General features: G+C 42.8%; 1 protein-coding gene across 4 annotated transcripts in view; it reads left to right on the top strand.

Moving 5' to 3' along the window:
- The window catches only part of Hbs1l (HBS1 like translational GTPase), a 75,076-nt gene extending 64,698 nt beyond the window's left edge, over positions 1-10,378 (top strand). For all 4 annotated transcript variants that reach the window (XM_052751161.1, XM_052751160.1, XM_052751163.1 and 1 more), the window contains 5 exons: positions 1,595-1,685; positions 2,010-2,118; positions 6,834-6,934; positions 9,038-9,182; positions 9,731-10,378. In XM_052751161.1, the coding sequence (XP_052607121.1) occupies positions 1,595-1,685; positions 2,010-2,118; positions 6,834-6,934; positions 9,038-9,182; positions 9,731-9,742 (458 nt within the window). In that variant the 3' untranslated portion in view covers positions 9,743-10,378. The remainder of the gene's footprint in view (positions 1-1,594; positions 1,686-2,009; positions 2,119-6,833; positions 6,935-9,037; positions 9,183-9,730) is intronic.
- Positions 10,379-17,942: the final 7,564 nt, after the last annotated feature.

Below are 17,942 nucleotides of genomic sequence, written 5' to 3' on the forward strand. Positions count from 1 at the left end.
GGGGGGGGGCGGAGATGGCGGGAAGAGAGATGAGAGGGGGATCTGTGGTTGGTATGAAAAATAAATAAAAAAAAACAGATATGGGATGGTAACATGGTTGGGAGAAAAAAGAAACAATGTAAGTATTTTGGAAACGTCAATAAATATGAAAAGCCTTTTAAAAATCTTAAGCCTATTAAACGAACTACCTCATATTTTAAAGTCCCCATTTCCTAGTAAATACAAATATGGCCATTTCCAATTACATGTAAAAATTAAATTTAATTAGCTGATATTTGACTGATAGTTAAATTAGTCAATTTTGTATTTAAATTTACAATTTAAATTACTAATTTTTGAAGCCAAGAATATTGTCCTAAAAGAGCATGTCACATAAGGGAGAAAAGTATAGTGTTATAAAGAAATGAAGGATTATAATTTATTAAAAGTATGTCAGTCCAGAACAGTTCTGCTGTGGCTGGCCTGCACACCGTCTTCATTGGAAGGCACAGCTTTCAGCGAAAAGTAATTTAACCTGTACATCTAACACCCATCAAATGAAATAGCACAGGATTTGTTTCAAAAGCCCTGGAATAAGGAAGCTACATAAAGCCCTAAGGAATTGCTCTTCAGGACTGTTTTGAGGTGACTAGGTATATGTGTGTGTGCATATATATATATATATATGGGCATGGTGACTTTTCAGTTAAGTTTTATTGCTGGTTTCTTTTTTTTTTTTTTTTTTTTTTTCCGTTTTTTGAGACAGGGTTTCTCTGTGTAGCTTTGCGCCTTTCCTGGGACTTGCTTGGTAGCCCAGGCTGGCCTCGAACTCAGAGATCCACCTGGCTCTGCCTCCCAAGTGCTGGGATTAAAGGCGTGCACCACCACCGCCCGGCTTATTGCTGGTTTCTTAATCTCCCCTGTAGTGACTCATGGTGTGCAGACTCTGGGGAGAAGCTGTCTTTGAGCAGGAATAGTGAAGGGCTAGATGAGTGGACACTCGGACTCTGAACGCTTTTGCTTCATTTAGGTCATCCTCTAATTGAAAACAAAGTTTGCCCAGTATGAGGGGACACTTCTAGAATCCCAGTATACGGGAGTTTAAAGGCAGGAGGATCAGAGAGTTCAAGGCCAGCCTAGGCTATACCTTGGAACTTTCTTGGGTGCGGGGGAGTTGAAAGGAAGGGCAGAACAGCTCAAGAGAATAAAATATTCCCAGCTACCTTTGCCAGTCCTGTCTTTTATGGCACTAGGAGTCATTTAATAATTTGGACTATTGAACTGTGACTGCGCCCATTAATATAGTAGCAGTGTTTGAATGAAGTCTGCTGGGAGTCTATTGCTTCATCGGGTAAGTGAGTTTGAAATATTTGACTAAATGGCAAGAAAGCGGCTTCCTGTGGGCAAAGACCAGCCACTGTGTTTAGGGTGGTGCTCTAGAGCAGCAGGTCTGGAGGGACTGCTTCCGCCACGCTTGGTTCCACTTCTCACTCCTAACCCATTCAAATTGAAAACGATGAGTACAGCGATGAAGCACACCCCCCAGACTCCCTGGGTTGCTCTGGCTCTGTGCAGAGGTGTTTCACTGTTGGCTTTGGTTTTTACTCATTTCCAGGAATCACTCTGCACGATGAACCTGTTGATTGGGCAGCAGCAGGAGATCACGTTAGCCTTACTTTGGTTGGGATGGATATCATCAAAATCAAGTGAGTAAGAAAATGAGTTTGAACAGCCTTTGTATCAGATAAAGGACATCAGGGTACATGAGTTTTGCAATCCACTAGTTCTGTCTTAGCCAGAATTTTATTTGGCCAAATTTAATTTTTACAAATGTCATCTAAAATGGAGTTGATTCGTGTTGACACACAAACTCACTGTGTTCTTGAGATGGAAGCTGTAATGCATGAAGCTGTGCTTTAGTTCGGGGTGGGGAGTCCTTAGAAGACATTCTTATTTGCTTAATTGTTTTAGTTTCTTTACAAGTGCTCTTTTTCATGTTCATTCGTTCCTTTTCTCCTTCTCTGTTACAGTGTTGGCTGCATATTTTGTGGCCCCAAAGAACCTATCAAAGCTTGCACTCGCTTCAGAGCCCGGATCCTCATCTTCAATATTGAAGTTCCTATCACTAAAGGATTTCCTGTAAGTTTCCTATGCATTGGCCTTGCTTCTGTGAACCCAGGGAAGTCCCAACTCACCTTAAAATGTGCCGATTGTTTCAAAGGAGCATCATTTCTAATTTAGAAAAATAAGTTAGAATTTGAAAATACTTTGTTTCTTATTTTGAGTCTTTTACAAAATATATTCTAATATTTATTTTCTGTGTGTGGGTGTTGGTTCACATATATGTCTGGACACCATGTGTGTGCCCATAGAAGCCAGAAGAGCATCAGATCCCCTAGTATTGAGTTACAGGTGATTTCGGGAATCAAACCCAGGTCCTCTGAAGAGTGGCCACTGTTTTTAACCCCCGAGGCACCTCTCCAGCCCTTATTTTGATTCTTGAGTCTGAGAACGTTTTCAAGAGATGATATTTCATAGCACTGATGATAATATATTTTTTTCTTGGGGAAGTGATAGACTTTTTATTGGGTAGTAAAGCTTACCTTGCTTTTTTAATTTAGGTGCTTCTGTTTTGCTTAATATACTTATTTTCAGTATTTCTGAGTATAAAGTATAGATTAGTTTTACAGGTTAGAAAGCCACACAAATAGAGAAAAATAAGAATTTTCTGTGTTTGCATAATCCATCGAGAGCTGCTGTTTTGACTTCATCAGGTTTCCATGCTCACATACTATGCACTGGCACGTGTGCACCGAGATTTCAGGTGTGTCCCAAGCTCTGGTCACATTTGATGAACTCTGACCCTGCATGATGTGACTGCTCCGCAGGGTGCCGTTGACCAGCTCACTTCTGCTTCACTGTGGGATTAGGAGTTTTTCACAGTGTTTCTTATCCCAGAAAGGTGTTACTTGTTGGTTTCTTATCTCATGTGTAGTTTGCTTCTCATGGATTTACAACCACACTCTCATGTGGTTCCCTGCGTGTGTAACTGACCAGTCCGACAATTCCAGACACTTGGTGACAGCAAAAAGTGTGTCTCTGTAGATTTAAACAGTTATCCCGTGAAGGTAAAAGTCACTTTCACTATGCAGTGTTCCTGTTTTCATAAATTCAGAAAAGCCGTTACATAAATATGCCCTATTTTTTTCAAATTAATGTCTTATTCTAATCTAGAAAGATACACAGCCGGAATTTAACCATCATATTTATTTTGCTTTTTATTTTGATTCTTGACCCTAGGAACTTTTTCAAGAGAAAAAAAATTAAACAGGAATAGTAATTGATCTTTCAACTTTTTAAAGTCCATGATAGTGTTTGAGGAGCCGAGAAGAAATTACTTAGGACATTCAAATTCATCTTATGTATGATTATATATCTGTGAGATAATCATATGCTTTACTTGTGGTTCTTATTTCTATATAAGTGTAGTCACCATGTGTATTTGATATTTAAATGCTTTAGTAATCATATTGTATTTTTATTCTCTTTTTAAAAAGTGTTTCACCAGAACAGTTGTTATAATTGAAATATTTCATTATTAACCACTTAGGATTAGCAAATAGTCCCCAGTCAGTTGCTTTAGAATGAGTGGAGCTAGTTCCTGGAAAGCAGGGAAGTTGTTGTAGCCTATGTTTACATGCACAACAGTTGACTTTTGCCAATAGGAAGGGGTCCAGAGGGCAATATTTACTGTGAATAGTAGCACTATCTCTTGCCTGTAGTAGTTTCTTAAAAATAAACACCAAGTGAAAGCTTTTCATCTGCTTTAAGAGACTCTCCTGCATATCAGGATAAAATGCGATCAGAAAAAGTGGTCATATCTACCTGCTCTGGTAGAAAAAAAAACTAAGAAAGGCCTTCTTAAACAATTAAAATTTTACTAGTTAGCACTTAATTCTGCCAATACTACATACAGAGGTATGTGTAAATTTCCCTTAGTTGTTATGACAACTGTACACTTTGAAAGAAGAAAGGATAAGATTGATTCAATTTAAGTTCGTATTTTATCTTTATTGTAATTAGTATATCTAAGAAAGTTCACATTGTTAGTTTGTAACTCAGTATACTCTCGCTATTGGATAACCATCCCTGCTGTCCATCTCAAGAGCATATCAACTCAAACTAATCCTGCAGTCATTGTCTGAGTTCTATCCAGTGGTTGTTAACTTTGGAGCAGCCTGGTTTATTTGTCTTTTCTGTGCCTTTGTGTTATGTCAAGAGCCCAGGGCCAGAGCCAGCATCAGGAAGCCTTTGCCTGTCTTCTTTAAGAGCCTTGCATTTATCTTGTGTGCTTAGGCCATGGATCAGTTTGTAGTTGGTTTCCTATGTGGTGTTGGGCAAAGCTTCACTGTCATCCTTTACATTTGCTCATCCAGTTTCCTAGCAACATCTGTTGGGGGCGTGGCGGGGGTGGGGGGGAAGCCTGATATCCCGGGTAACCAACATAGGCACCTTTGTTGAATATCAAATGACCATATATTCACTGATATTTTTAATAGGCTACTTAAGAAAAATTATTTATGTTGTTGCCTAACATTATAGCTTAATGAAACGCTAGGTGATTTGGTTCTCATAAACCCATGAAGCCAAGTTCAATCCCTAACACCCTTAGACCAGTATATTTCAGATTTCAGAGATGATAAAGAGTTTATTAGAAACTGACTGCACACGCTACATGGAACTTCTGATAGTAAGAGATTTCTGACACCTACTGTCTCTTACCATAACTTGTTAATGTTCATAGAACATTAACACACAGGACTGAATTGCCTCCCGTCAAGTCTCTCTGTTTAGATGGGTCTTTAACAGAGTTTGGAGAAATGCTCTGAGTTTTCAGAATGGTGAGTGGAGACTCTTGTGGGGTTGTGACTAGGTAAACAGTAACGGTTAAGCCAGGACCCAGTTTTTCCTGTTGACACAGTGCTGCAGATGGTTTTAGATTATGAGAGTTTGACTTTATATATAATATTAGGACATCCAGATATTATAATACTGTACACTAAGTTCTCTTGATTGTAAATAGATTGTTTCACTCATGTCCAACAGGTTTTTTTGTTTTAGTTAATAAACGGTGCTGTGGAGAGAGAAGGAAAAAATCAAATGTAACCCCGTATTTCCACACCCCATTTGTTAGCTCTGGGGTTACAGCTCAGCAAATAGTAGAAGGAACTCAGTGGGGTTCATGTGCCTCTTTTCTTTGGTATTTGGCAGGCCATGAAGACCTGGTCATGTGTGAGATGAGCGTAGGGATCTAGTCCTAAAGAGATGTTTCTTATATACTCAGTCTTGCACTTGTATTGCGATGTGCAGTTTTAAGACCTGCAGCCAGTGAGTGTGGAGGGACCCATGACCTAGCGCATGCTGGGCAAGCACCCTTCCTCTGAGCTGCATCCCTGGCTGGCTTTTCTCCCTTCTACAAGTGCAAACTGTTTGGGCTAGGAATTCCAGATAGGAAATGTCTGTTTCTACAACTCAATGGCTCAGAATGATGTTTACAAGCCATTTGAAGTAGGAGAGCTTTACTGCTTCCTGGGAATGCGGTCTGCTGCTGTTCCTGCACTGTAGACATACCGGTAGCACACTCAAAGCCTGTTATTTGAGTAAGAACAGTCAGTCTGCGTTCTGACCGTGATTGGGATCCACCCAAGCTTCCCCCTTTTTCTTCATAAAAGCTTCTCTTAGAAAACAGAAGATGGTGTCCATGTGATTTCCACAGGACTCAGTAGTCGACATGGGAAGAGCCAGCAATTTGTAGTTTCAACTGATTCAGTGTGCAATTCAAGCTTCCATGAAGCTCCATGGCCACAGACTTTCTGCTGTTTCTCTTCCATGTGAAAACATAGTCGACAGTACTTAGTTTATGATCTAATGATCTAATGGCAGGCGAGAGCAGGCATATGTTCAGGGTGGGATGACCACAGACGATGTGATGTATCAAATCATCGTGTTATCTGGATGTTTCCCATGTGCTGGATACTGTTAATACTAGGTGACGTCTGAGCATCCTCATTTTAGTGTATGGAACCTCAGTCAGGGACTTTGCAGGTAGACAAGTTAAAGAGCATGGCCCAGGTGAAGGTGATTTGCACCTATGTCTATTAGACTCTAAGCCAGGTCTAATCTCTATGTAAGTAAACTACCACCTATAAGATCTGTCACACAGTGCTTGGTACTCGGGGATTCTTATAAATGTTGCTCTCCTCCTTTATCTGTGTATGGAAACTTTTATTCTTTTTGCCCAAGAGTGGATGTAGTGATCACCGATGAATATGTCAGATCCCCCTCCCTCATCATTCGTGATGAAACAGTTCACTTGTTGAACATTTGTGTGTCTGAGTACTTTGTCTCATCCTGTTTATTTCTCATCACAATTCTGGGAAAGTCTGTTTTACTACCAAGGACACTGACCTACAGACAAATGCAAATGAAAGGCTTAGAATTCAGGCTTAGATTCTTTGCCTACTGCTTCTTAGGATGCCACCATGGTGGTAAGTGTTGTAAACAGTAGCTGCTTTTAACCTTTACAGTAATCCCAAGGTACTGTTCTCTTCACCGTAACAGAGGAAAAGGGAACAGCAAGGCTCTGCAGCCTACTCAAGTTTACGCTGAGTGCAGGGTAGAAATGCGAGGGAACACCTTACTAGTGTGGGCCTGGGGGCGGGGGCTGCTGGAGAGTCATTAGGAAGTGACTCTGGCCACCGTGATGGCTTGGGTGTAATTGATCATGCGCCAAAAGGAAGGCTGGAACTGCTGTCGCGAATAGTTTCAGTATTACCTTCTTGTGTTTGCTTTAGGTGCTGTTACACTACCAAACCGTCAGTGAGCCTGCTACTGTTAAGCGATTGATTAGTGTCCTAAACAAAAGTACTGGCGAAGTCACAAAGAAAAAGCCTAAGTGAGTGTTTGAACACAGAAATCATAAACACTAACAATGTAAGTAAATTCCTTACAGATAAGCCGTGTGTGTACTGAGGTAAGTGGAGTCCAGTGTACTTTTTCTACCAATGACTTGTCAGTGGTTACATTAAAACATCCATAAACGAACATTTAAGGGGTGGGGAGATAGCTCAGTTGGTGAAGGCTGTGCTTGCTGCTCAAGGATCCTCAGAACCCATGGAAAAAGCTAGGTGCCTGGAACCTACTTGAAACGGCAGCATCCGGGAGGCAGAGCCAGGTGGATCCCTGCAGCTCACTGGCCTGCCAGAGCCGAGTGGATCCCTGCAGCTCACTGGCCTGCCAGAGCCGAGTGGATCCCTGCAGCTCACTGGCCTGCCAGAGCCAAGTGGATCCCTGCGGCTCACTGGCCTGCCAGCCTAGCGTAGTTGGCAAGTTCACTGAGAGCTCGTGTCACAGAAGAAGATGAAAAGTGCCTAAGGAGTGTCGTCCAAGGCTGCCCTTCGCCTTCCCATGCCCGCACACCCGTGTGCACATTCACCTGCACATACATGTGCAGTTGTACCAACACCTACGTAAACATTTACGTTCTCGTTTAGGAGCAGATGTTAGCTATGACTAAAGTTATGTATGGTGGTGATGGGAATTATAAATAAAAACGTAAGTATAAATAGATATGTATGCATCAAGCCACAGATGGTGATGGATCAAAGACATTTAGAAGCCTGTCCTATGTTCTTAGAGGTGAATTTTAACTTGTCTGCCACGTGTTCCAGATCTCAGGCTCATGCTTTCCTTACCTTCGTCACTTGCTCAGTGAGCTTGTCCCCTAGCCTAAGGAAAAAGTCTCCACATGTTCTCTAGCACTTCACTCTTTCCAGCCTGTGACGTAACTGTGTTCCTGTCCACATGGTCTTACACTGAGGTGATCACTACCATGGTGGTTTTCTCATTATACTTAGCATCCAGGCTGAGGTCTTACTGTCTGAGAAACTAAGCATACTCTAAATAAAATAAAATAATGCAAGTGCATATTGCAAAATGCAGACTCTTACTGGGTAGGAGTTAAAGGCCATCCCAGTTTGGGTTGGTCGCCTGCACTTTGGGGTTTCCCTCACCTTGAGCCCTGTGGGGAATCCCACTCAAAATCCCCTTGTATTTCTCACCTTTGCACCTGTGTAAGAGGCCCAGGGTGCCTCAGGGGTTAATGGGCTGACTGCCAGCAGAAAGACCTGGAGGCAGTCTGCTCCGGGAGGGGAGGGCTGCCTGCATGTCTCTTGAAGGAGGTGCTTAGCTGGAGTGTGTGCCAGTGATGCTCTGGCAAACATCACAGAACTGTGAGGATGGTATTCTCAAGATCCATGCTTTCTAGGCTCTCTCAGGAGTGTTTCCCATGACTTACACCTCAGCAATCACAGGAAGCAGTAAAGTGACAGGAAGTTTACAAGCGGCGGAGGCAGGGTTCTAACCGACTCAGTGGCTTACACAAATGCTCCTCTGTGCGGGATTGTTTGGGTCTGGGTTGGAGGACAGTCATTTGGAGACATTTTCAATTGAGGTTTCCCTCCCTGTGCCTGCAACAGAACCCTAGTGTAACATACCTAGTGTGGAGTCCAAGGTTGAATCATCAGAACTGCGAGAAAATAAATAAATACATTTTAAAAGAGGATTAAGAGTTAGTATCCTGATAATACTAAACTTCACTCCCATTGCTTTATTAGATAACTCAGCTTCTAGGTTTCTTTAGGGAATGGTAGAGAAGCATTGATCAGGATGGGTGTTGAATATTTAGGGGATAGGATACAGTGGACCTGAAGGAGGTGTGTTTTAAGATTGGTGTACACACACACACACACACCTCTGACATCCACCTAATGGTTCTTAAATCTAGAATTACCCTCATTCCTTTTAGCCCAGAAAAATTCAAAGGCATATGCTTGCATTTAAAACATACACACATGCAACTTTTCTCCTGGATTTTGGAAGATGAGTTGATTTGCTGATTGGGTGCGAACTGCTCATTCCCAGGTGCTCACTTCCCAGGTGCTCACTTCCCTTCTGTGTCGCATATCCATTTGTTCCTTGTTTCCCTCACTCTTGCCAGGCTGCTGACCAAGGGCCAGAACGCTCTGGTGGAGCTGCAGACGCAAAGACCAGTGGCCCTTGAGCTCTACAAAGACTTCAAGGAACTGGGGAGGTTTATGCTGCGCTACGGCGGCTCCACGATAGCCGCTGGTGTTGTCACGGAGGTATTTTCATGTCCTCGTTCATCGTGTCCTTTCGCCTTTCCAGCTGGCTACAGGGATTTCATGGCTTAAGGAAACACACAGCATCGGAACAAGAAATTCAAATTTATGTTCAATAGTTTCTAAGTGATGAGAGGAGAAAAGTATCATATATATGGGTCAAATAAATTGGGAGTTCTGGTTTTGTTTAGTAGAAGAAGCTGTATTATTTTTCTTTAAATTACTGGCTTTCAGTGTATTTGAAATAATTCGTCCAAAAAATTGAATTAATATAGTTGTAACACTTTTTTAAACATAACTTTTATGTATGATGAAGTACAGTGACATTTTGAAAGAAATAGCCAGAACTGAACCAGGAAATTTCAGTAGTTTAAATTTTCTTCTGCATTCCCATAGCTATTAGGAATATTTTATTTTAAAAAACGAGTAAGTAGCGTGATGGGAAGGGAAAATGGTGAAGGAAAAGGAAAGTCTGTTCCCTGCTCCGGCTGTTGTTGTTGTTCTTGTAAAGGGTTTGAAATGACGGTGGCACCTTTGGTTTTCCCTTGCAGATCAAGGAGTGATGGGTCCACCGTGCGTGTCTCCACCACGTTCAAATGCCGTGAGACAGGCAGCCACGCAGGCGGCATCCAGTGGTGCAGTTACAGAAACAGCGTGCAGCTGATGATGTGTTGTAGATGAGGGGAACTAAAGCTATGATTAGCTGCCAAGAAGTATTCGTAATCACTCCTGCAGAAATGTCAAGGTGCCAACTGACAAAGAAAGGCCACTATTATACTTCCGTTTCCAAAGCAGTCTTTCCCTTTGGGGTGGTAGTGAAATGCATCTGTTTTCCTGAGACTTGTGGGGATTATCTGAAGATAGTTAAATCATCATGAAATGGACTCAACCTCCAGCCAAACCAAAACAGTCCTCATTTTCTCATTTCATTCTCCTGTTCCATGCACGTTTTAAGGAAAAGTATCTAATTGCGGACTTGGATGTAGTCAGTCTTTGACCTGGTGCTTTTTTTAGTTAACACTAAGAAAAGATTTACTGATGGTAATAGTAAAGCTGTTCTGTGTTGAAAATGAAAATGTCCCTCACGTTCAACAAGTCTACCTTCAGAAGTGTGATTGAAGTGACTGAAAGCTGTTCTTAAGTCACTAAGGTTATTTAAGTTGAAGAGCCAGCTAATAAAACGCCTTAGTTTGAAGATATTGCAAAGTGTGTTTTATTCCTTAAACATTTATGAGGGGGGCTGTCCCATCACTAGATGAGACCCAGGCACTGTGTAGGATCCTTTCATCAAAGAATTTTCTGACTGACAAGATTTTTGCTTCTTATGCTAAAGGTGAATCAAGGTTAGTCTTTGCCACTTTAACTGTACCTTGGGTTTCCTGGTCTTTGAAATTGATTACTGACCATATCTGATCTCTGCTGCCAGACTCTGCTCCCTATGAAGAAGACTCGGGCTTTTCTTCAACATTTCAACAACACACTTGAAGGCTTATTGACTTAACAAGGATTTGTTGGACCATTTCCTGAGTCCCACAAAATTTAGGTTAGCTGTTGTCCTTAGCCACATCTGGGACTGAAGGACTCTTTATTATAGATTCAGAAATTAGAAGAGGCATGATACTGATAGATTTCCAAATTCAGTAGTTCTTGTTTTTCTTGCTTTCTTTTTAATTTATTTTCTTGAATTTTGCTAGATTTTCTTTTTTCTTTTCTTTTTTTTCTGCTAGATTTTTGCTAGAAAAATAGTTTTGCTATTTTTTTAGGGAATACCTAGGTTGTCCTTGAACTTGCTACGTAGCCCAAGCAGTTCCAAAATTTGGTCCTTCAACGTTAGTTCTCCAGGTCCTGGAATTCCAGGTGTATACCACTCCGCCAGGCTCCTGCTGCGTAACTGAAGAATACCATCCACGTGGTGAGGCGCACAGATCCTAAGTGTGCTGTGGAGTTCCTAGGTGATTACACTCATACCAAAATTCTTTATAAAAAGCATTTGTGTAGCTGTTAGGTGAGATGAAACTTGCTAAGATGAGATTGTTATTCATATGCTATTCAGAAACTGTATAGATACTTACGATAGAAACCAACCTTAAATTGTCTTGAGTGACAAAACATCTTGATTCTTAATTGAAGCAGAGGTAATGCTAGCCTTGAGTCAGTCCAGGAGGGACAGTTTTCATGACCTGTACCAGGTCGCAGCCCTACTTGCCCTGCTTTGGTGTTTGTTTAACCCCCGAGACCCATCGACCATGACTGGAATTTTTCCTGAGGCATGTTCCCAACAGTGTGAAGTGAATATAACTCAAAGCAGAGCTGAGAATTGTGAGGTGTTGGAATTCAGGGTGCTGCTAAGAAGTGGTTTGTTATATATCCCATATATGCATTATATAGAAACATGATAAAATGAACACCTCAAGAGTTAGCATAAGTAACTAATAATCAAATGAAGGGACTTAATGGCTCTCCTCTTTTGAAAATTATAAGTGTTCAGCAGAGCACCGTGGCCCATCAGTAAGCCCCAGGCCAGCTCTTACCATCAGAAGCTGCATCCTCTCCACAGTGAAACAAATACCTTAAAATGTAAATTAGTAATGTAAACATAGTTGTAAAATAGAATTTAAAAACGTATTGATATAAGTGAACTTATTCCAACTGTGGAGACATGCTATGACTACATTGTTTTGTTATTCCAACAACCATAACAAGTTTTAAGACTATTTTGGGTAGTGTCTAATTGAATTAATTAATCAAAAAGCAAAAAAGAATTCAAGACTAGCTTAAACTATATAGTCTGACCTTTACTGTCCCCCCCAATGCATAATGAAAATTTATTAAATGATATAATTACAGATGTTTGCATTCTCATACTGCCTTACAGATCATGCAAACAAAGTTTGTAGAGGAATCCCACACAGAAGTAGAAAGAATGAACATATATGCAGAGAGCACACTGTTAGAAGTAAAAACCTGATGAGTAGATGCTAACAGCACGGAAGAGTTAAATGGTGCAGAATCAACTCTGGGCCAGTAGACAGGGAAGTAAACTTTTGCTTTAAAATGCCTTCAATAGTTTTTAGCTTCCCTCCTTAAACTGCAGATATGGAAGTATTGGCAGAAGAATTTAAATAGCTAGTGAACATATCTTAAGCCCATATTTATTTAAAAGGTAGGGATGCAACAAGAAGCCAGATGTTTTACAAAGTTATCTTCTAGATGCCAGACATGGTTTACAAAGTTATCTTCTAGAGGGCAAAGTTATAAAATTCAAACTGCAGTCGGGGTACAACACAAATGTAATGACTTGGAACCGAGATCAGAGAACTTACCCAGGTGGACTGGAGAAAGACGGAATTCATGGTCAGTCAGAAATTGAAGGAGAAGGTGGGTGTGCATTTTAAAAGTTCTAGAAAGTAGAACTACAAGGAATGGATGGATGCACAGCAATGTAGAGTTACAGCAGCCAGAAAGTTCCCAGAACTGGTGAAAGGCAGGAGGTAAGACAGACCCTCACCTGAATGCACTGTAGTGAATTGGGGACACCAAAGACAACCCTCCAGCTGGTCAGAGACAAAGCATGGCAAAGAGATGGGAGATAACAGTTAATATGGAAAACAGAAGGAGCAGGATGTCTTCAGAAGGTTAATAAAACCAAAAACAAAAAAAAAAAAAAAAAAGAGAAAAGAAAAACCATGATGCACAGAAGAGTTTGGTCATCCATGGAGCCTCAGCAGAGTGCACTGTGGCTCGTGCTGTCCACTGAAAATCCATGAACAGGTCTGTTCTGTAACAAAATACCTGAAATGCCTGGGTCATTTGCAAGAGAAACTTGATTCTTACTGTTGTAGAAGATGAGGGTGCCAGTAGGTTTGGTGTACGGGGAACATTCCCTGCTCCCAGATGCCCCTTACAACCTCCTCACCAGTCAGAGCAACACTGCGCTCCAGTGGCCGAGGTACAAAGGGTGACTGTTCCCTCTCGTCTATTGCAAGGGCACTGATGGAGCCATGAGCAGAGTCTTAACTCCAGGGGTTCCCTCCTAAATACTGTTTGGAGAGTTAAACTGGAACCTGGGTTCTGAAGGGGTGCAAGCATTCAAACGGTAACACTTGAGGTTGGAAAGGCAGACTCCCTGGCTTCTGTGGCTAGCCCCTGCAAGGACGTGGGTGTGTCATGAGCTGGACTCGGCCACTCTTAGATATTAATTAGCTAGTCTCTCATTCCTTGCTAAGCACTTTTTGTGTTTACTTCTGCATCAGCTTCCTGAGTTGCTTTGCTGAAAGAGAGACCAAAAGTGCTGACATGCACATGACTTTGCGTATGTAGTTTCCAGGGTTGATGGAATTACAACTTGCTCAGATAAGGGAATGTTCCAGGAATGACTCATGAACGTGGGCTTTCTGATTTTCATAGTTCATAAACAAATAGGTAAATTAATGTTAAAACAGCAGTCTCACGAGTTTGTTAAATAGGCTTGTTGGTGCACTGCCAACATCAGACCTCAGAGCACATAAGCCAGAACATTCCAACAGAATGTATAATCCTATGGATGCCCTGTGGGTGACCACATACGGGCATCTTCATCGAAGTCATTGTTCCTATGGTTAGGTGTATCTTCTGAAGCACCTTATAAACGTCTCTCTATAAAAGAGCAATACACTCTTAATGATAAAGGAAACTTTGGATTGTTGATAGCTTCATCTCCACAGGTTCTGTGTAACCAAAGAATAGAGTCAGTTACCTTAATAATAGGAACTTTAGGCCGGGCGGTGGTGGCATACGCCTTTAATCCCAGCACTCAGGAGGCAGAGGCAGGTGGATCTCTGTGAGTTCGAGGCCAGCCTGGGCTATGGTGTGAGGTCCAGGAAAGGCGCAAAGCTACACAGATAAACCCTGTCTCAAAAAACCAAAAAAAAAAAAAAAAAAAAAGAAGAAGAAGAAGAACTTTAAAACAACAGCACTGTGGGCTGAGTGGGGGTCTGTGGAGGAATGGGGATGCAGATTGTAAAGGAGCACACCACCAGGGCACTGTTCCCTTCTCCAGTTCCAGTCAGCTCCTGCACTGGGGGTCTAATCCAGCCAGTGCCTGCCTCCTGCCTCTAGACAGCCTGCAGCGACTCCACTCTCCAGGTGGCCAGATAGAAGTTGCAGACCAGTAGTGTCTTCTGGGACTTTGGCACAGCAGCCAGATTGATTGGAGCTGGGGCCTCCACAGTGGGCGTGACTACATCAGGGCCTGGACCTCCACAGTGGGTGTGACTACATCAGGGCCTGGAACCTCCACAGTGGGTGTGACTACATCAGGGCCTGGACCTCCACAGTGGGTGTGACTACATCAGGGCCTGGAACCTCTACAGTGGGCGTGACTACATCAGGGCCTGGAACCTCTACAGTGAGTGTGACTACATAAGGGCTTGGAACCTCCACAGTGAGTGTGACTACATCAGGGCCTGGACCTCCACAGTGGGTGTGACTACATCAGGGCCTGGACCTCCACAGTGAGTGTGACTACATCAGGGCTTGGAACCTCCACAGTGAGTGTGACTACATCAGGGCCTGGACCTCCACAGTGGGTGTGACTACATCAGGGCCTGGAACCTCCACAGTGAGTGTGACTACATCAGGGCCTGGACCTCCACAGTGAGTGTGACTACATCAGGGCCTGGAACCTCCACAGTGAGTGTGACTACATCAGGGCCTGGACCTCCACAGTGAGTGTGACTACATCAGGGCCTGGAACCTCCACAGTGGGTGTGACTACATCAGGGCCTGGAACCTCCACAGTGGGTGTGACTACATCAGGGCCTGGCATTAGAATTGTGTTTGGCAGCCTGATTATTGACTATGCCGGGAACCCACCTGCCTCTACAGCCCTGTGTGAGGCCCTAGGGCTCTTCCCTCTGATGACCTTCCTCATCCCCTTTCCCACAGGGTCAACCAGTCAGCCCTGCTGTTTTGACTGCCAGTCCCAGTGCTGGGGTGAGCTAAGCTTTACCGTTAGAACATTTCTTTACATAATAGCAATATAGCATTTAGACATAAACAAGGAGGCTCCCATGGTGCTGGCTATGGCTGATGGCTTCTTGGGCTGCTAGGAAGCTCATGTCAAACATCTCTTTGTCAACTTTGGCTTCTGAGGTCCAGAATGGACCCTGACTGTGAGTCTATTACTGTGTTCATTTAACTGTGGATGTTGATACTAATATATGACCAATGTAATATCTAAAAAAAAAAAAAAAAAATCTCAGCAGCGTGTCAGCAAAAGGATGGCAATATGACCAAAAGCCATTAGCATGAGATGAAAGAGAAAAAGACAACCGGAAAAGGGAATGGAAGATTTGTAAGCTGAGAAAACAAACAAACCATCTTATTCTGCTTTGTTGTTGTTTTTGTGAAGGGGGGGCTTTCTAGAGAATATGATTTTATTAAGGAAAATGAGTCCTGCTCCCAAAGCCGCCACAGGAAGCGGCTGGAGGTTGGTTCTTCACAGAGTGAGACCTGCAGCTCCTGAGCACAGGCAAGTGAGAGCGGAGTTCCGTAGACCACCTAGAAAGAGATCAATTAAAATGGAAGCAGAAAGAGACCGGGGAGTGCACAGCCAGCCAGTGCTGGTCAACAAACTTTGGAATATTGATTTCTCCCATCCAGCCATGTAATTCCTGCTGGAGCTGCTGAGCAGGGGCCTATCACAAACATTAGATCCATCTGAAGAACGTGGAGTAAAAGGAAGAAACTTGGGCTCCTCTACCTCATCCCCTCAACCGTACAGCCACACACAGACTGCACCACACACGTTATTCAGTAAGTTTTCTCCTACTAACACACCCCTTCACAGTTTTTTTGTTTTTTTTTATTTTTGGAAAGGTTGGGTCTTGCAATGGTTCCCAGGCTGGCCTCAACTTCGCGGGCTTAAGGGAGCCTCCTGCTTCAGCCTTCTGAAGAAGCTCGCGGACCATGTGCAACACTGAGCCTGGCAGCAGCACATCCTTCCAATGTCTAAATAATATTCCTTATTCCAATGAATTGTTAGAGTAATCAAGTCATGACCATTTTTATTTTGCTCTCAGTTTCACGATTATCATAAAAGTAGAATGTCTTGGAACTTACTGTCTTGTCCATGAGCAAATATTTTTAAAGGAGAAATTTGTTAAAGAGAAATCGATAGACCCAAAGTAGGTATATTGACATGGGGACACTGGCAAGTTGATCCAAGAAGTGTTCTGTGCACCCGGCCAGCATGGGAGAGGAAATGTATGCTTTTTGCATCTCCAGACAGTTATTAAAGTTTAAAGTACTGTCTAGTCAATTGTCCAATGGGGAGCCTGTAGCTGGAGTTTTCTCCAGTCTGCTGTGGGATGTCTTTCTGTGTGCTGTGAATATATGTTGCTCTGATTAGTTGATAAATAAAGCTGCATTGGCCTATGGCAAAGGCAGCTTAGAGGCAGGCAGGAAATACAAGCAGAGAGACAGCATGTAAACCTCTGTGTGTTTAATTGAGTCCGAGAGGCTACGAAACTGGGTGGGACACAGGAAAACTATGACTACACCAGTCCCACCTGGGCCTGCAGCCATTTAGACCCAAATAAACACACAGAGGCTTATATTAATTATGAATTGTATGGCCTAATGGCTCAGGTTTCTCACTAGCTAGCTCTTACATCTTAAATTAACCCATTTCTATAAATCTATACTCTGCCACGTGGCTTGTGGCTTACCGGCACTTTACATCTTGCTTCTTCTGGCGACGGCTAGCAGCGTCTCTCTGTTCTGCCTTTCTCCTTCCTCCTCTCCAGTGAGAATGTCCCACCTAACCCCGTTCTCCCTCACCATGGGCCAAACAGCTTTATTTATCAACCAATCAGAGCAACACACACTCACAGCATACAGAATGACATCCCACAGCAGGAGCCTTTCTGTGTGTCCCAACTCATGATTAACAATGAGTCCGTCTATTAATCTATTAATACATGTGTGGCCAACTCTTCTCTCAGATATAAATTGCCTTTATTACAGACTTCACCTGTCTTTTCTGCTGAGTTCATTTATCTTGCCAATTTGTAGAACTAGACAAGAGTCTATGGTTTGCTGTGTAGGCCGTATACATTTTTGGCCTGTATCTTCATTTTCATGGCATGTCTAGGATATGTGATCCGTCACTGCAGCCCTGGTTCGGGATGGAGGACACATCTGAGGGAGAAGGCAGCCGAGATGAAAACAGATAAAGATGAGCAGTGGACACAGGGATTCTGCCCTCCGTCTGTCTGCAGGGTCAAAGTCATGGGGAGGCAGTGGTTAAAGTGAAGACAAAAGGTTTGTCCCTTGCTCATGGGTGACCCTGGACACTGTCTGAGCTCTCAGAGGCTCTGTTTCTTCTCCAAAAAAAGGGGAAATAATGAGAATCACGTCACAGATAATGATTCTGTGGAACCAGCTTCCTTTGTGATTTGCACTTAATGTTTAAACAGTGCCCACTCACTGTGTGACTCCGATGGAATCATCTACATAGGCACCGTTGATGTGAGCTGATCTGGAGAGACTGTGAGGGTATAACGATGTCAGTTTAACACATTATCCACTTCTCAGAATGGGCCAACAGTTGCCCTCAAGAACTCTCCTGAGTTTGGAATCTGGAATGTTCTGGAGAGCCAAGGGCCTCCTGGTCCATGATATGCAAATGAGGACACGGGTTGGGGGAGGGTATCAGAACAAAGTCCCGAGGACAGTCACAGTGAGCTGCTACCACAGAGGGTGAAGAGCATTCTCCTTAAC

This window comes from Peromyscus californicus, unplaced genomic scaffold (assembly GCF_007827085.1).
Source record: "Peromyscus californicus insignis strain IS unplaced genomic scaffold, ASM782708v3 Scaffold_22__1_contigs__length_63687245, whole genome shotgun sequence".
NCBI lineage: Eukaryota > Metazoa > Chordata > Mammalia > Rodentia > Cricetidae > Peromyscus > Peromyscus californicus.